The 20,278-nt window shown below is 36.6% G+C and overlaps 1 protein-coding gene across 1 annotated transcript in view; it reads right to left on the reverse strand.

Annotated features, from left to right (window-relative positions):
* LOC105823800 (calcium-activated chloride channel regulator 1) overlaps nt 1–13,992 on the reverse strand; it is a 29,830-nt gene extending 15,838 nt beyond the window's left edge. Inside the window, exons 1-6 of the mRNA XM_012661049.1 lie at nt 13,950–13,992; nt 13,259–13,697; nt 9,150–9,290; nt 8,846–8,993; nt 6,177–6,282; nt 1,905–2,082 (exon numbers count right to left, since the gene is read on the reverse strand). Of these exons, the coding sequence (XP_012516503.1) occupies nt 1,905–2,082; nt 6,177–6,282; nt 8,846–8,993; nt 9,150–9,290; nt 13,259–13,420 (735 nt within the window). The 5' untranslated portion in view covers nt 13,421–13,697; nt 13,950–13,992. The remainder of the gene's footprint in view (nt 1–1,904; nt 2,083–6,176; nt 6,283–8,845; nt 8,994–9,149; nt 9,291–13,258; nt 13,698–13,949) is intronic.
* Between the last annotated feature and the right edge of the window lie 6,286 nt (nt 13,993–20,278).

Below are 20,278 nucleotides of genomic sequence, written 5' to 3' on the forward strand. Positions count from 1 at the left end.
TCTAATCTGCTCTTCTTCCTCATGTATTTCCTAACTTTATGTCACCACTACACACCCAGTCACCCAAATCAGGAAACGGGGAGTTTTCCCATCTTCTTCCCCCTACTGGGATCAATACATTTCACTATCTCTTCAGTTCATTAGCTTTTCTCTATCTCCAATGGAATCTCCATCATCCAAGCCCTCATGATCCCTCCCTCAAACAATTGCAGTTTCTTATCTGACTTTTCCATGTTGCTTCCCCTCCAGTTGGTCCCCTTCACAGCTGCCTGAGGAGTCTTCCCTCTTACTCCTCTATTTAAGACCATTTGGTGGCTCTTGATTGCTCACTCACTACAGTCCAGACTCCTTCACTCAGCAAACAGTGATCTCCATGATTTGGATTTTCGCTCCACTCTCCATCCTCATTCTGCCTGTACAAGTCTTTGATTTTCCCCACTATAGCATATAAGTTCCCAAACTTGCCAGGCTTTTATATCTCTGTGCCTTTGCTCATGATACCCACTTGATCAAGAAGTCTTTCCTCCCCTGTCTTCTGCATTGTAAACTCTACCTTCATGTTTCAGACAAAATATCACTTCCAAAATATTTTCTCATTTTCTACTCTTCTCCCAAAGAATTCCCACTCGACTATTTGTGGCTTCACAGTACCCTGTAGAAACTTTAATAAGGTCCCTTTGACATTGTGATGCACTGTTGAACTGTAAGCCCACCTATGGCAGAAATCTGTCTTATTAGATTTTGCTTCCTTAAAATTTATCCCAGTGTCTGACACATAATAAAAGCTCAATGTAAGTTTGCTGTTTTTTGAGTAACCCTAACCTCTTTGCACTTCAGGTTTTTTCATCTGCACCATGGTGACAGTTATTAATATTATGTAAGAATTACATATATGCAATAGGGTCAATACTAACACAGCAAATAAATGCTGGTTCCTATCCCTTTCTTATGTCTTATATCTACAACATTTACTAGTGTTTATATACCTAACATTTGGAAGGATTAGAAAAAGACACAGTATACACAGGAGGAATAACCTAGTTCCTCCTCTCAGTGACTCTACAGTATTATCATTCAATTAAAAATTTTAAATATATGGAATTCTAGTAATTTAGAAAGTAATCACTACCTGTTTAACACTTATTTTTCTCTTTATTTGCATTTTTAGGTCATCTTTTTGGTAGTGTTTCCATTATCAGTTGTGACTACTTTTTAAGAAAAGAATCTGAAAAACTTTTACGTAAACCCCAGGCAGAGGTTCCCAAACCTGGCTATGCATCAAATTTAACTCTGTGGCTAATTAAAAATATATAATCTGGGATGCCTTATGGAAGTTTCTGAATAGGTCCGAGAATGGACTGCAAAGCCAAATTGAAGGACGGGCCTGGTGAAGCATGGTGCATCGTATTTTAAAAATTTATGCCAAATTATTATGGACAAACTCTTGAAAGTTGTTTCACCTTCCATTCTAAAAGAAATACATAATTTTATCTAAGAAACTGAAAGACAAGAGGGACTCCCCACTAAAATCAGTTAATTGATGTATTTAGCCCTATTCTGTGCAAATTTACTGTTCTACATATTTAGCATTAATATGGATAATTAGTCAAGTTATTTAAGTAAGAATTTGTGTGCCTGTATGCCTTTAAGGGTATTTGAAGTCGTTCTAAGCATTTAAACTAAAAAGTAGCAGGAGGAAGATGTTGGAGAAGAAAGAATGGACGTGAGGAGGGGAAGAGGAAGAAGATAGAATTTTGTCCCTGATTTTATAGTCCCACCTTGTCTCACAGACAATCTACTGCTCACTGATGGTTTCTCTAAAATTTGATTCTCCCTTGGAGCACCTGGGGTAAGAACATCACTAAATTCATGAGTCTAGGAAAAAAAAATAACAAAGTACTTACAGAATTAATACTCTGTGCAAACATTATGGAAGCCTTCTCAGTCTGCTGGCTTTGGGGTAAGAATTCGCATTCTGTTTCATACAGTCCTGTTAATTTGTTGGGTCTGCATGGTTTGGTGACACAGCTGCCCCCCTGACACTTATTCACTACATTTTTACCAACAATATCTGCTGAACATCTGAAAATATATGAAGGTTAAATGCTTAGGTGATGTAATCATTTCAAAGGGACAAATTCTATGTTCAGTTTCTGACAGATTGCCTTTCTATGATTTCCTCTCATGAGCCAAGAAACAAATGCATCCTCTAATATAGAAAAATTATTAAATTTTCATCAGAGTCGTTTCTACTTGCCAGAAAGTATCTGAGGGGCTCCCAACATGGTATCAGAATTTATTTTTATGTAGTAGAAAAGCTAAGTCTGGTTTATGGCTGCTGTTAGCATTAATATGGACCAAAGTCTTCGGGTCCCTCCTATCTATTCCCCTCACTCCTAGAAAATCAGGAGCCCTCATTTGTTTCCCCCAAAAGATTTACTGACATTTCCTGTTTGTTTGTTTTTTTCTAATTAGTTTATTTCAAATGATTTTGTATAGTTCTTGTATGTTCATAAGTATTTAAAATTTTTCTTTATATTATGTGGAGTTTTGTTGCTATTATAAATTGAATGCTTTTCCCCCACATTTTATTGTTTAATTATGTATTTGAATATATAAACAATACATGAACATTATAGAAAATTTGGCAAACAACCAAAGGTATAAAAAAGAAAAAAACATGTCTCACGTTAGAAATGAACTACTGTCAACATGTTGAAGCATTTCCTTCTCTTTCTATGTATCGACATAACATTGCACATATAGTTTTGTTTCTTGCTTTTAAGAAGATTAGTCTATTTATTCTATTTAAAAATTTAATATATTACTTAATAGTTTTTCAAAATGTGGTTTTAATAATTTTATACCTTTTGATACTATAATATGAATTTAGCCTAATTTATTTAATTTAGTTTCCCTTCCAATTTGTCAGTACTACAGATAAAACATCAATGAATAAACAAAATTTCACATACAATTTTGACTATATTTTCAAGTTGGCCACATGATTGAATCCCAGAGTAAATGATCAGATCCAAAAGTTTGAACATTTTAAAGTCTATTGATACAGCTGTTTTATCATTTTCTTAAAATGGATTTTTAAACATGAAATCACTGGGTCAAAAAATAAAAATTTTTTTAGAGATTTGATATGTGTCACCTAAATTGCTTTCCAGAAAAGTTGCACTAATTTATGCCTCTAACAACCATCTGCGAGAGCTTCCGTCCCAATGACAGTAACTTACTAGGTAATAAATTAATCTTTGTCAAATTTGCATCTCTTTGGTTACTAGTAAGAATACTTTTATATATTATTGGCCATTTTTATTTCTTCTTTTGTGAATTATTTATTCTCATTTGTCTATTTTTCTATTAGGGTGTTATTTTATTTATTTTCAAAAGTTTTTTGTGTTATAATACTAAGCTTCTAGAAGCCTTTTTAAAAAAGTTTTGCAAATATCTTTTTCTGGTTTTTATCTTTTTATATCATTTATTTTTGGTTTGTGTGCAACAAAAATTTTAATTTATATATAGCCACATTTATCATTCTTTTAGTTTCTTTTCCAATTCATGAATGCGTAAAAAGACTTTTGCTATATAAGGATTTGACATTTTTAAATATTCATCTAATTTTCATTATGATTTTGTTTATTTTTAATGATTCTATCCAGTTGGAAAAAGGTCTGTTAATTTTTTTCCCCATACAGTTAAAGATTGTCTGATATCTTAAGAAATCCTATCTTTCTTCACAGATTTGTAACTCTACCTATATTAAATAGTAAATTAATTATACATGTAAATGTTAGTCCATATTATTTTAATTAATGTAGTTCTATAGTATATTTAAATTTGATAAGTAAAAGCCCTTTTATTACTATTTTTTCAAAAATAATGTTAGCTACTATCTACTGAATGAACTGTAAGATTTTTGAAACAAAGCAAAAATGGATGTAGTTTTGACTAGAATTTCATAAAACCTATATAATTAATTTTGGTTGAATTTACATCTTCCATGCATTGAAAGTCTCTCAATTTATCTCATTTTTTTAATTAAATCCTTTAGAAAGATTTTATAGTTTTCTTCAAATATGTCTTCCACATTTTGTAGTTTTCCCTACGTTAATCATATCTTTAATTGCTGTCTTGAATGAAACATTTTTTTCCATTATATTTTTAAACTGGCTACTATGTGGAAAAGCAATTTGAATATTTATTTTGTATCTGGTCACCTTATTGACTTCCCTTGTCGATTTTAATTTCAATTTATTCCCTTGAGTTTTCTAAGTGGACCACATATCATCTGTGTAAAAGCCATTTTCTCTCTTCCTTTCAAATAGTAGCTCTTCTTTTTACCTCCCCTGTGTCATGTGTTCTTGCATTGGCTATAACACCCTAAACAAGCTTCTATAACTGTGGCAAGAGTGGCCATCCTTATCTTATTCCTGGAAATGTCTCCAGTGTTTCCCTATTAAATATGACTGGACCATCGGCTTTCAACAGATGTTCTGTATCACGTTAAGGAAGTAACCTGTTGTGGGCAGTGCTGTCATTTTTGTGACTGCTTTCAGCCTTGAAAAGAATTAAAAAGTTTGGAAGATAAGAAGCAATACATATTAATATATTATAATAAACTTTTTAAAGAGGAAGGCATGTCTTATCTGTGGAAGGAAGAACATGCTGTATATGTATATATTTCTAGAATATCTCTAGAAAGGAATATGTACTGATCAGTCTTTCTCTCAAGGGAATATACAGTGTCTAACTGCACAGGAGCTTAGAAAAGAGAATGGGAAAGGCAGATGTCAGGTTTGGAATGGTGCTCTTTGACTGAGATTTGAAAGGGAAAACCAAAATGTGATCATGTCAGAGAAGTGACCCTGGGCTGTGGTCTACGTAGTGCAGAGTGGACAGGCTGAAGGAATCTGGTAGACTGTGCATGGTTCTAGGAGGCAGTAACGCACTCAGTGTCTATTTATGCCTGAAGAGATCCAATGAGGGATAATATAATGGAAAAGGACCAAGCAGACAGAATTTGAATATAATAAAGAAAGGGAAAAGTAGAGAGCAGTAATGCTCTTTGGGAGAAATGGTAAGCCAAGGCCAAGTGCAGCCCCTTTTTGAGACAATTGTATCAAGTCAAGACAATAAATGAACCAAAGCCGAGTGCATCTCCTTAAAGAGCCATCAGGCAAGCAAGACTGGAATCAGAAATGGAGAAGATGTTGTACTAACTTCTATTCTTTAAAAAAAGGCTGTTGTCTTTTAACTCAGGAATAAATGTATAATTTTATCAAGTTTCTTTTAAGAATCTATTGGAATAATCATTTATTTTTTTTCTTTACTTGGTGTACTATATTAACTACTTACTTAATATTACAACATTTTTAGATTTCTGGAAGACATCTTACTTGGCCTTAGTGTGTTTGCTGTTACCTTAATTCTGCCAGATGTAATTTATTATCCTTTTATTTAAAATCTTTGCATCTATCTTTTTAGAGAGCTGAATCTACAGAATGTTTTTCATTCCATCTGTCAAGCTTTAGTATTTGAATTATGCTAACTCTTTAAAATAAACTGGAAAGTTCCCCATCGCTTATGTTTGTTCCAAAGCAGTTTACACACACGGAAACTGATGGTTGCAAGAATGTGCCCATAAGACCATGGCAGCCAAGAGTACCTCCCAAGTGTTTGGTTTGATTTCTACGGACACCACACAGGGTTTAATTCAAACTGGCAGGAGGTTTTGTTTGTTTTAATATTTGTATTGTTTTTCAGTAAGTTCCACAGTCCCTCCCAGGCCATGCATACTGACAAAGTCCACAGATACCATTCTGTCCTCAACGCACTGAAGAGCCCCAATTAGGTCTGCTTCTGTCACTGATTTTGGCACAGGATGATAGAAACACTGAACATAGCACCTCTAGATTCATTACAGTTGGTACACTTAAAAAAAAGAGGCAAATGATGTCTAGCTGCAGAGTGGAGAGTTCAATTAATTGAAGCACTTGTAAAGTACGCAAAAGCAGTAGTTTTGTGAAAATCTGAAAAAAGGCACTAAGAGAATGAATTACAGATAGAAAATAAGACAGGAGACGGATATTTTTAAAGTAATCAATTCAAGAAAAATTGGTTCAGTGTAAAGTAATTGGGGAAAAGTTAAATCAAAATATACATACTTCACTGCTTTGCTTTTTCCATTGGATAGGTAGAATTTCTGGTCATTATTGTATTCATCAAATACTCCCCATCGTAGATGAGACCATTCATGGACAAATACCCTACCTGTGAGAATATATTTTAAACATCTAATTACAATAAGAATGGCAAAATTACCTTCTCACATTGGGAGAGAGCAATTTTTCAGAACGGTAAATATGCTTTGTTATGTTATTTTTTTGGAAAAGTAAAGACCTGATTTCCCTAGAAAGATCTAATATGACAACTGTATATTTCTGTAAAATATAAATACTTATTTTGGCTCATCAAATGTTAATCAGGCACCTTGTAAGTGCCAGGAAGTTCTTCATACAAAGATGAAACAACTGCTCTGCCCTCAATAGCCCATGGTCCAGTGGAGGACATGCGTGATCAGGTAACCAAAATGCATAGTGGTGCGAGTGTAGTGATGGAGGTCAGTGTAGGCTGCTAGGGGAGCAGAGGCATTCACAGAGCAGCGAGGGCAGCATCCCAATAGGTCCTTCTCCTTCATGGCTCATATCTGACCAAACTCAAGGCCTCCCAACTCCACCTCTGCCTTTTTGCTTTGATCCATTCTCATCTTTCCAGTCTTATTGCCACTTACTCCTGACTTACTGCAATAGCCACCTGACTGGGCTCCATGTCTCCAGCCTCAAGGGCTCCCCTGTGGTGCTCAGGGTTAAGTCCAACTCCTCAACCTGATGTACCAGGTCCCTGATGATTCAGGCTCTGCTCCTTTCTGCAGCCTTATTTCTTGCTGTTCTCCACCCACTTCCAAAACCCTATAATCGTGATGAATTCCCGAACTCCTTTACTTTCTAGTCCACACCATCGTCTTGCTCATCTCTGGTCCTTTTTACATATTTTTCCTTTGCTTGAAATACCTTCTCCCTATCTCTGCTTGGATAACTTCTATTTGTCTTTCAAAATCAAGCTTCTGTTCACCTAGAAGCCTTCTCTGACATCCTTAGACTAGGCCAGGTACTCCTTTGCACTTTCATTATCTCCCATTAGGCATTTGTCATGTTAAATTGTCATTGCTGCTTACTTGCCAGTATCCCACACTAGACACTTGTGTCCATGAGGACAGATGATAAGACTTCTTCATTGTCATATCTGGGCACATAGTGTCTAGAACTTAATAGACATTCAGTGATATTTGTTAAATTAGGATGAAATCTCAGTAACTATGTACAGCTTAGTTTTTCTGGAATGTAAATTCCAACATAGGCAGAATTTGGAGGGTTATATGAAGGGGGGCTTACAAAGAAAACTTTAATATACCACGCTAGGGATTTGACTTTATTCTGTAGGTGCTGAGAAAACAACTGATGGTCTCTTAAAGGTAAGAAAAGATTAGGAGGGAGCAGGAGTGGAGTCACAGTGCAGAAAGGGAAACATAAAGTAATGACATTATATATGATTGTGATGGCTGGAGTGGGCTCAGGAGTGGGACAGGGCAGTTAGGTAAATCAATTCAGCACATATTTATTGAGCCATACATTGGGAATTTTCTGTTTCTATTATGGAGGTGAAATGGAGTGTTACAGAATAACAAAGAGGTAGGTTTCACACCTCTTTCTGATAAGGTTTTTAATTGCTCTCTGATTGTATTTGGGTATGGGGCATGAAGGTGATAGGGCTCTTTTGTTTGTTTTCTCTCTCTTGTGTGTTTAAATAAAGAAAATCAAGCTGGTTCTGGAGGATCCAAATCTTTTTTTGAGATAAAGAATTCTAATACTATTTAGCAACTAATCACATTTGATTATACTTGGAAAGTACATTTTATATATACACCATTGCTTTTAATATTTTCTCCAAAGATTGCTATATATAGCTCATATAGAAATGATAGAGTTTATTTTGTGAAAGAAGACTGGACTTTTTTCTTTAGTTACAGGTTTTTGAGAGTGGAATTGCAAGGATATTCTGTCTGTTAAAGTGTGGTATCAACATTACCTGGGAGCTTGTTAAAAAACAGGTTCCTTTTTCCTCCATTTATTTTTTATTTGTATATATTCATGGGGTACAGGTGTAATTTGCTACATTGATGTATTGCATTGTGGTGAAGTTAGAGCATACATTACTGTACCCACCAAGCAGCCTACCCTTATCCACCCTCCTCCCACTCCCCCTTTGAGTCTCCATTGTCCATCGTTCCACACTGGAAGAATGCAGATTCTTGAGTCCCACCCCACACCTACTGAATCAGGACCTGCATTTTAACAAGATCCATTTATAATTTGAATGAGCATAAAAATCTGAGAACACTGTACATATTTGCCATCTGTTGCTACTACATGAATTGCAGGCAGGAGTTTTAATTCACTCAGTTGAGCCTTATTACAGATCCATAGAAACCTAATAATATACATTAAACTATTTTACAGTTATAAACATGGTACTATAGTAACATAAAAATTTGAAAATAATACTATATTTACACAGGTATTCAAAATAAGAAATTAAATTTCTAGCTAGAAATTCTAAATAAAATGCATATTCTAAGTAAAAAATTCTATATTAGTTTGTTTATAATAGTTTATTTGGATTATATGTGCTTATTCACAAAGATAATGCTATTGTTGATCCACTTTTAACATAAAATAGTTAAATTTTATGAAAAATATACTGGAATATTTCATACCTTGTGGTCCATATTGGGGCAACTTTTTTCCTGCTAAGAAGTCAGGAGTGAAATAAATTCTTTCGCCCTTTTCTCCGCACTTGCCCATCTGCTCAGTGTAGGGATCATCATCACCTGGAAGATTAGGTTCAGCAACCACAACATCAGCCTGAAATTTAAGAAAAAGTTTTTATCATCACAAAATTTCTGCAAATGAATTAACCTTATTAATGTTAAAGCAATTGCATTGGATTCTAGATTATTTTGATTTAAAAAATCTGGGTTACTGAAGAAAACTGAATTTGAAAGAACTTGAAATGCTCACATTTTTGTAGGTCTCAAGTTTTGGTCTCACATAGTCAGGTTTTGTCTTCCACTTTTCAGGAATCAAAATGGAGACATTTTTGAAATAAAATCGTTTTCCTGTAGCTTCAAACAGATATGGAGATGCCTGGGTCACCATGTCCTGAGAAGAAAAAAAAAAACATACATAACAATTACGACTGAAAATAGATTAAATTACCAATCATTCAAATTTACATCTGTATTTCACATTTTCAAAGACTAGTTATTTATCAAGATGGGAAGGGGAAATGTGGATATACTTTGTAATAATAATAGCTAAACTTTTTGAGCATTTACTACATACTCTGCGTCACAGAGTAACGGTTAACAACGCAAACTCTGGAGGCAGACACTAATCCTGGCTTCACCACTTGCTGTGGAACAGTAGGCAATTTCTGATTCCGAGCCTCAGTTTCCCCATTTATAAAATGGAAAATATTATAGTGATTAGCTGATAAGGTTGTGGCAAAGCACAAAGAAGGTCAAATAGGAGATGCACTAGGAACAATGTTTACTTAGGAACAATGTAAGTGCTTATTCAATGTTAGCTAAAAAAATAATCGGTTATTAGTTTCATTTCATTGATCCTTTGAGGATCAATAAACCTGGGAGGAGAAACTAAGAATTAGAATTAAAATGAAAGAGTTACAGTGATAAATTATAAATGCCTCTGTAGATCCCCTGAGATGCATTATGACTAGGTAGTAGAGAGAGTGTTAGAAGATATTGTTACTAGAAAAGGGGCATGGGGTCTGTTAGGACTGAAAGCCACTGGCCTCAAAAGTAAGTGTAGACAGAGGAGAGAAGAGGGTTGAAGACTGACCCTGGGGGAGAGGGGCTGGAATTAGAGGTGGGAAAAGAAAAAGCCCCAGAAAGACCAGTCAGTGCCTGTGAAGGAAATCAAAAGCCATGGGCGGGATGAGAGTGTTGTAGGAAGGACGCCAAGATCATCGGGGTCAAACGCTGCTGAACAATCACTTCATATGAGGGCTAAGAACTGATCAAAGGATTTGGCAACATGGGTGAGCCATTTTAGCAGAATGGAGACAATAGCTTCATAAGAGTAGATTCCAGGGAGTGGGAGGCAAGGAAGTGCAAACGGTGAATACAGACAAACAAATCAGGAAATTTTTCTATAAATTAAAGGGGAATGGAGAAATGAGGCAACAGCTAGAAGAGGAATTCAGGACAAGAAAGTTTTGTTTGTTGGTTTATTTTAATGGGAGCTATTATATTTCTATGCCCATGGAAAAAAACTGATAATGCAAAAGAAAAAAGAGATAATTGCAAGAGCAAAATCTTTGCTGGAACAGGTGAGAGTGACTAAACCCCAGCACCTAGTGGAGTTGGCCTTAGGAGCAGAAACTATTCATCATCTTATAGGGAAGTACTTGGATATTGGTAAGGAGTAAATCCTGCTCCGCCACTTCCTAAAAGGGATAAACTTGGGGAATTTATCTTATCTCTCTGAGCCTCTATTTCCCCCTTTCAAATAGTGATAATAATGGTAATGATTTGCATTTTCCTCTTCCAAAACTCCAGATTTTCAATAATCACTAGAAGAGTTTAACATTGTGTCATTTTGGTGAGTCAAAATCACCAAAAAGTTGAAAAGTGGGTGTAAAACTTCATACGTTAGAATATTATGTTATAATTTGACTTGTGAAATGTGAATTTTCAATGTTTCCAAAGAAGAATATGCTTGTCTTCCATGTTCCAGTAGAAACAATACTAAGAGATCTTTGTTTTGACATCTGTTCCAGATTTTGAGAATGTGACCTCGTATCTAAATCCAAATAGACATTTAAACTCTCAGGCTGAGAAAAGGTTGGGGGTGACAGCTTATAGGATGGGCTAGAAATTCCTTAAGGACAGGGATAGTAAATTGTTCACCACTGGACTCCTACTACCTGACATAATGTAGATGCTCTGTACATATTTGTTATAGGAATGAACAAATGAATGGATGAATGAAGTGGTTTGGGTAAGTGGCAAACTGGTATAGCAGTGCCAAGATAAGCAGTACCTGGGCTCCCGTGCATTGGTGCATTGAGGAGACTCTAAAATATTTCCATTGTGTATCTTCTTGTGTATCCATGTGTGTGCACATGTGTGTGTGTGTGTGTGTGAGAGAGAGAGAGCATGAACACTTCTCCCCAACTCTCCCTTCCCCCTGCTGTTACGTGTACTCTCATTGCTTATATAACCAATAGCGGCGAGAGTGCAGTGGGTGGAACTGCTGTGTACCCTCGACCAGTCTCATAGGTGGGGAAATGTTGGCGACTGTCCTGCTAAGGTGTAATAAATATTTAAAAAGCTGACTCAGAGGCTTCTTTCCCAACAGGGGCACCAGTGGGAGAGTCTCCTCTCAGACAGAAGGTTGTTGGAGCAGAGTGAGGGATAACTGGGAAAGTCGGCCAAGCCCATGGTGAAGTCCCTCAACTCCGCAGATTTGGAACAGCAAATAGGGAGGAATTCACTTTTATTAACTACTAAGGGAATGTGAGCATTCTATTACACTTAACTCTTTAAATGTTCTCGTTGCAGAGAAGGAAGGAAGTGGTGGAAGCCAACTTATCTCATTTACAACTCATGCTAGAAAGCTGATTTAATAATCGAGGTGAGAAGTACATATTGCAGGAGGAAAACTCCCAGAGACAATGAGGTGAAAGCACTTTGCAAAGCTCCAAGCATCATTTTTGTAGATAGAAATTACCATTACCATTAGAATAAGGCATCTATGTTCTCTTTCCTGCATGTTGCTGAACCCCACTGTTTAGCCAGAGACAGAAACACACTGGTCACATTTTTGCTGATGCCACTTCCAGATTTAGAGACAATCAAAAACTCACTCAAGGTTTTTGATTATTGACAGATTTCAAAAGGTCTGACTTTCCCTTTTATCAAAGACAGTCTGATAGTCGAGTTAAATAGGTGAGCTTTATTGTGGGTGGCACCCGCCCCTCCATTCCCCATCTCCTCCTGCTGGAATTCTCTAGCCACAAACTCCTGGCAGGGAGAGATAGTTTTTTGTCCAAACCCTGTGGTTTTTCTGTGTTTGCCTCTGCTTAGAGCAAGGAATCTCTGGGGAGGACCTCTAGGCCCCTGTACTATTAACTTTCCATCCAGAGAGATCAAAAGAGGACTGGTGTCTAATGACCATATCCACCATTTATTGAGCTTTCACTATCTACCAGGCGCTATGCATGCATTTTTAAAGTTTTTTTTTTTAGTTTGAGATCATTTTAGACTAAGGGAAGACATGCAAAAAATTGTACAGCATTCTTATAGACTCTTTGCCCAGCTTCCCCTTATCTTCATGCATTTTTAAATTTGATCTTCACAAAATCCTATGAAGGGGATACTTATTATTCCCATTTTCCAGACTGGTACTCTTACTCATTACGCAATACTGCCTCTCGATGTGCTACAGCCAGATTCCAGGGCAGTCTTTTGTAAGGTATTTCCCTTATTTTTAGCTGTCTGTTGTTGTGCAAGACCTTCTCTAATCCTTCCACCTGACAACACCTTCGATGCCTCTGCCAGGACAGGAAGTTTCTTGCCTTCTCTTCTCCCACAGAAGAGGTAACGAGATCCCTGATAGGATTCGTCGAATTAGAGCTGATAAATTGCAAGGTTTGCTCCCATCAGTAGGGTCAGAGTTGTTCTTAAATCAGAGATTTGCATCCTGGGTTCCTACTAAGGATCACAAGGAAGGGCCTTAGAATTAGGAGGATAAAAGAGAGTCTGAGATGTGCCAAAGGTAAAATCAGGCAAGGACTTGCCCTCTGTGCATCTCACAATATCTGCCAAAGGTAGTCGACTCAGGCTTACTGTCAAACTAAATCATTTTCAGTGAAATAATCCTCGGCAGTAAACTCTGAGTTACATGTGTTGCATTTATTATCTCACCCCTCACAAGAATCCTAATGATTAAGTATTATTATTTCCATTTGACAGATGAAGAAATTGACACTCAGACATAAAAATAACTTGCCAGTGTCACGCAGCTGGAATGAGAGAACTGTGTTCTCTCTATCTTAACGTTTTCAATAAAAAAAGCATGGATGATTACCATTTCGAACTTACCTTTATTTGTTGAATAAGTGTTTCATTTTCTGGCACACTTGGGTCTATTGCAATGACAATGCCTTCATAGCCATTATTGTTCAGCTGAATGAGTGAATTGCTCAGGGCCCCTTTGAGAAGGTGAAGAATCAAGATGAGAACAGAGCTCTTAAACGATCCCATTGCTGTGCATCTCCCTTAGAGCTCTCTCTCTGGAAAATGTTGGTTGTGGAGATGTCTTTCTATACCACTATATATATGAAAATATAGGCACACATTTTCCCAGCTTATCAGAGGTGGTTTATCCCAGGTCTTTGACCCCTTGACCTAAAATTGTTTCATTATTGCTTTTGTCTTCAATATGAGAAAGATAACTGTAGCCTAGTCTCAAATTGTGTACTTTTAAATGTTTCTATTTAAAAGGAGTGTTTGTTTATCTTGCCTTCAGCTGTGCCAGATGCTAGAGCAAGGGTGGGAAGCCAGATCCGGTTCCCTGGAAGCACTCGCAGGTGACAAGCAGCTTGACCATCAACATATTTGTTTACTTCTTACAAATGTTTGCCCAGCCAGTGACACTGACTCACCCAATGCCACCCTCCAATACCCTCTGGCTCAGCAGAGTCCTATTTTGCATATTCAATAAGCATTCTTTAAGTGTAAGCCAAATATCCAGTTATCGCTCACGATGGTCCTTATTTTTATCCTCATTGACCTTGACATAACCTCCTACCTCTTTGTGCTCCCCCCTTAGACAATCCACTTGCACCAAAAGCATTAGCAAGAAAAATAGATATTATTGAGTATTTTATAATGGAGAAGAAAGATAAAATTTATACCTCACTTTGAAAAATAAACTCATTCCAGTTTCCTCATCAGACCTTAGCTTTCTCTATTGCACAGCTCCTACCAGTCAGTAAATTAAAATTAACAACATTAAATTATTTTATAGAAACTAAATGTCATACAGAACATCAATTACGGACTGTCAGATGCTGCATAGATTCCTTTAAACTTGCCAAACCTCAGGTGAAAACTCAAATTGGCCCACCACTTTCCTGTACTCAGGTTACTTAAAATATCCACTCATCCCTAACTTCATTTGGTCTTCAGATGGTGGTAAGCATCAATTTTATCTTTTCTGAGTCTTTTCTTTGACATTGGTTAATAAAAATTAAATTAGTACTTATTGCTAACATAATTTGAAGTGAAGTAAAGCAATTAAAAGTGAAGCATTGAAATAGAGTGGAAATACTCATTTATAAAGTGGTTGTCCAGATGATCCAAAATATGCTTTTGTATAAAAATATGTAGACATTTATTATACACACAAAATTTAGAGATTAGATTAAAAATATCTCAGAGCCCCCAAATGTTAATATATGAGTCTTTGCTTGGGTTCCCTTGCAAATAGAACCTAAACAAGCTTATGTGCTGATGATTTATTTGAGAGTTTAATTCCAGAGCAGTGAGAATCAAGGAACAGGGAAATGCATCAGGGAGGGTTGGAGGGCAATGAAAGAAGTGTCACTACACCGGCAAATGCCACGCAGCCTGCAGGTGCACCTGCCTCGTCATGTGGAATGTCTCCTAAGGGGCTATCCAAAGAAGCCATGACTTGGAGCAGTATGTCGGAGAGAGGAAGGGAAAGGGGCTCCTTGTCGTCTCCTACAGGGGATCAACTCCCTTAGACTTCTTGGCTGTGACATTCCCCCCCTCCAGCAGTTGCTTGTGTAACAGAAGTAAATGTGGGTGGGGCACGGGAAGAGAAGGAAATGTTTTACAGTTGTCTCTCTAAAATCCCGATCCTTTTTGGGAATTAAAACCCGCATTCCCCCCCCCCCCGCCCCAGGCCACTAATAAAAGGGGCAGGAAAATGTTCTTTGCTGTTTGTTTTCTGGTATCTTAAATCACAGAAGATAGCTCAACAGAATTGTGATGTTAACAGAGATAAGGTCCACTGAAACCACCAATTATAAACAATATGCTGAAGCTATGACGTGTGACACTGGTCACACAGACCCAAGCCCAATAGCCAACCTCACCCCCCTCCCGCTTTAAAAAGCCCTGTATTTCTGCTTAAAGTCAGTATGACAAAATTTTAATAAGTAGATTAACATCTTTAAGACGCTAGTCCACTGCCCTCCTCATTTGCTGGCAAATTAATAAACTTCTCTTTCCTTTACCTCAAATCACTTGTCCTGGGTCTTCAATCTCACTGACTTGGCCTTGGAAACTAGTACTGAACTTTTGGTAAAACTTGGAGAGACCCTATGCCTGTGGTATGTGAGGAGCAAGGGATTCTAGAATGTACCAGGTTGACCTCAGGCAGTGGAACTATTTGGGCTTGCAAGGAGTGGAGCAAGTGACTGAGGGTCCAGTAGACAGTTGGGACCAAGAAAATCTGAGGAGGTTCAATGAGATGAGTTCAATACATCTTTGAACCACTCAGATTCACTCACATCCTTCCATCATATCTAGATTAGCTCCAACATTATAAGGTAGGGTTTGCATTTTGCTGTGAGTGCAAACTCTCTCACTTCTGCCCTGAGGGAAGGTAGAATTCTAATCATTCATAGACTCTCCTCCAAAGTGGTAGCCAATCACAATCTCTTAAAATATGCAAGGCAAGAGAGTTTATCGAAATAATTTGCAGTGCCTGCTGCTACAGCTGATCTCAAGGCCATTATAGGTGTTTATTATCTCCCTCCTTCTTTACCTGTTTCCCTCATTTTTAGCTGGCATTTTGGCTGATCTGTGTTGTTTGTTTTCCTGTTGGGGTTATCCTACCCTTCATCCCTGAGTGGGTCCGTTAGTTGCCTATCTTCATGAGGTTGTCGCTTGCTGCATTTGTCTAGGACAAGGGTCACCTGGTGCGACAGACTCAATTTAGGTGCCTCCCCAGATTTGCTCAGCCTTGCCTGCTGATTGGGTCTTGGCTGTTTGCTCAATGGAGAGTCCCGGCCACTGCCATAGTTCACTCTTCTCCTAAAACCACTGTTTGTTTCTTCTTATCTTCCCCCAGGAAGAGGGCCTAGTTTAGCATGGCCTCCACTGTGCAGCCTATGGTGGTAACTTCACTCTCTCTGGCGCCCAAGTCCAGCCTGAACAGATGCACTGAGGCTTTTGCTCAGATAAAGCACGGCACCATGACACCTGGGATCTGGCTTTGTCAGAGGCAGCACAATGGGCCAAATAACACAAACCAGAGGTGCAGGGAGTTAACACCCTTAGGGACAATCTTTCACCAAAGATGTAGAATATTTTCCGCATCCTAGAAGTTCTCTTTTTTGTTCCCTCCCAGTCAAAACCTCCCAAAAGATACTCATTATTCTGACTTTTATTGCCACATGGGTTATTTTGCCTATTTTTGAACTTCATATAAACAGAAATATTCAGTATATAATCTTATGTCTGGCTCTGTAACATAACATTTTCTATATGAAATTCAGCCATATTGTTGCATGTAGCAGTGATATGTTCTTTTTCCATTTTATTTCATTGTAAAAATATATCACATCTTACCATCTGCAGTTGATGAACATTTGGATTATTTCCAGTTTGGGGTTATTATGAATGCCATACATGTAAGCATTCATTTCAGTTGAAGATACACCAAGAGTGGAATTGCTGGGTGACAGATACACATATATCAAGTGACAAAGATTCTCTCCTTTAACCAAAACTTTAGTCAGGATCTTGAGTCCTTTCTGACTAGGCCTGATCTTGGGCTTCCCTCTCTGTCCTTGTAGAACCAAGTTTGAGCAAGAGTCCTGCTAAGCCAGTTTAGGGAAAATCCCCACCCTTGGTATCTGACCACCTTCAATATCTTATCATCCTGGCCTGCCTTCAGCAATAATCCTCTCAAGTCAGTTTAGCCAGATGCCCCTTATCTTTGATGTTTCATTTTAGTAATTTTCTGTCCACTGACCCCATCCTTCTCCTTGGTTGTAAATTCTCACTTACCCTCGTTGGAGTTGTAGTTAATACATTCTCTCTCCCCACCTGCAAGACCCTGTTGCCGTGGTCCCTCTACCTATTGCCGTGCTCCCTGGCCCCTGTGCCATCTTTAACAAATATTTGGATAACTTTTTTCTTTAAACTAGCTTTAATTGATCTCCCAAACACTTTTTAAAGCAGTTGTTGAAGTTGTTCCAGATTTCTACCAGTACATAGTACTGCCAGTCATTGTAATTTTATCCATTCTCTTGGGAGTGAAGTCATATTGTTCTGTGGCTTTGATTTGCATTTTCCCTCATGACTAATATTGTTAAACACATTTTTTGTATATTTATTGGTCATTTGGATATCCTCTTTTGTGAAGTGCCTGTTCAAGTCTTTTTGCCCAAGTTTTAACTGTCTTTTTCTTATTGATTTATAAGAGTACTTTGTATGTTCTGGTTATTGAGTCTTTTGTTGGATATATGTATTGCAAATATCTTTACCCAGTTTGTGGTTTGCCTTAAGAGCAAACTTGGATGGACAGAGGTTTTTAATTTTAGTAGAGTCCAATTTAATCTTTTATGTTAGTATTTTTGTATTATATTTAAGATAGCTTTTCCAAGTTCATAAAGATACTATACAATATTCTATTCTATGAGGCTTATTGTTTTACCTTTAACATTTAGGTATATAATCTATCTCAAATTATTTTTTGTGTGTGGTGTGAGGTAAGATTCAAAGTTCTTGTTTTGTTTTGTTTTTCTCTATGGATAGCCAATAGGCCCAGACCATTTATTGAAAAGATCATAATTTCCCCCACTTGTCACTGAAAGTTCAGTACTTGTCCCTGAGGCTGGATCAGTGAGAATGAAGAACGAGGACAAGTGGTTTGAGGAAAATGAAAGAGAAGTTTATCAATTTGCCGGAAAATTAGGAGGGCAGTGGCCTAGCATCTCAAAGACTGTCATCCTGACTTTAAGCAGAAATACAGGGCTTCTTAAAAAGAGGAGTTGGGGTGTAATCTGACCAGTGTCACAGGTTGTGGCTTCGGGCTATTGTTGTTTAACTATAGCTGGTGGCTTCAGTCGACCTTATCTCCAGTGACTATGATCTTGCGACCCTTGTCTGGACAATTCTGTTGAGCCATCTCCTGTGGTTTTAGACACTAGAAAACAAACAGCAAAGAACGTTTTTCTGCCCCTTTGTTTACTGAATTGTAGTTGTGCTTTTCTTGTGGATGAGGTGACCACAGATGTGCTTCTGAGCTCTCTGTTCTGTTCCCTGTTCCATGGTCTCTGTGACCGTCCTCTCAATAACTTACTGTCTTAATTATTGCTGCTCTGTAAGTCCTGATATCTTGTAGTATAAGCACACCAGATTTGTTTTTATTCAAGATTATTCTGACCATTTTGGGTGCATTTCAATATAAAATTTAGAATCAGTGTATCAATTTGACAAAAACAATCCGCTGGGTTTGAAAGGAGCGAATAGAATTTATAAATCAGTTTTGGGAGAATTGACATCTTTATAATATTGAGTCTTTCAATCTATGGAGACAGTATATCTCTTCATTTTAAGTTTTAATTAATCTGTCTCAACCGCGATTTATAGTTTTCAGGGTAGAGGTCTTGTGCATCTTTTGTTAGATTTATTCTCAGGGGTTTTTTTGGTGCCATTATAAATAATATTTTTATAAAATTTCATTTTCTAATTATTTATTACTGGTATGTAGCAATGTAATAGATTTTTATGTATTGACCTTAAATTTGTGATCTTCCTAAATTTACTTATTTCCAGTATTTACAGATTATTTTCTATTTTATATGTATATAATCTTGTTATCGCTGAATAATAACATATTTACTTCTTCCTTTCCAATCTTATATTTTTTATTTTGCTTCCCTCTCTTATTGCACGAGCTAGGATGTTCCGTACAATGTTGAATACAGGTGGAGAGAATGGATATCTTTTTCCTTTTTCCCAATCTCAGAAAGAAAAAAATTCTAAAGCATTTTATATTTTGCCATTAAGTATACTATTATCTAGAGATATTTTGTAGATACCTTTACTAGATTAAGAAAATTTCCTTCTATTCCTAGTTTGCTGACAGTTTTATTTTCTAAATCATGAATAAGTATTGAATTTTATCAAATGCTTTTTATGCTTTTATTAAGATGATTATAAAATTTTTCTTATTTATTCTGGTAATGTGGTTAGTTACAATTGACTGATTTTTCATTGTTAAATCACTCTTATATTCCTAGAATAAATCCTAGTTGATCATAATATAGCATCCTTTTCAATTTGCTAACATTTTGTTTAGGATTTTTGCATCTATGTTCACAGGAGAGATTGATATGTACTTTTATTTTGCTGTAATTTCCTTTCTGGATATCAGTATCAAGGATATTCTGGCCTCATAAAATGAGTTGAGAAGTGTTTTCTCTTTTTCTATTCTCTGTAACAGTTATTATAGGATTGAGACTATTTTTAGTTTCTTAAATTTACTCCTAACTATTGCTTTAGTTTCATCATGTAAGTTTTGATATGCCATATTTTAATTATTTTTCAGGTCCAAATATTTTCTAATTTTATTGTGAGTTTTTTTTAGCATATGAGTTATTAATATATAGAAATGTATTGCTTAATTTCCAGACATTTGGGGATTCTCTAGTTATTATTGATTTCTAATTTAATTTCACTGTAGTCAGAAAAAATATTTGAAGATTTAAATCTTTTGAAATTTGCTGAAACTTGCATTTTGTCTCAGCTTATAATCTATTTTGGTAAAATGTTCCATGTGCATTTAAGATAAATGTGTATTTTGCAGTTATTGGATATAGTGATGTATATAGTGATCAATTAGGCTAAGGTAGTTAATAATGTAATTCAAATCTCTATTTTTATCAGCGTCTTATCTGTTCTTTACTGAGAGAAGTGTGTTAAAATCTCGAATTGTGATTGTGGATTTGTCTCTTATTTTTTAGTTCTGTTAACTTTTGCTTTAAATATGTATGTGTGTAAAGCTGTGTTATTTGGTGCATACATATTTAGTATTTTTATAAAATTATCATTACGCAATGTCTTTTCTATTTCCAGTAA

This window comes from Propithecus coquereli, unplaced genomic scaffold (genome assembly GCF_000956105.1).
Source record: "Propithecus coquereli isolate 6110/MARCELLA unplaced genomic scaffold, Pcoq_1.0 Scaffold7, whole genome shotgun sequence".
NCBI lineage: Eukaryota > Metazoa > Chordata > Mammalia > Primates > Indriidae > Propithecus > Propithecus coquereli.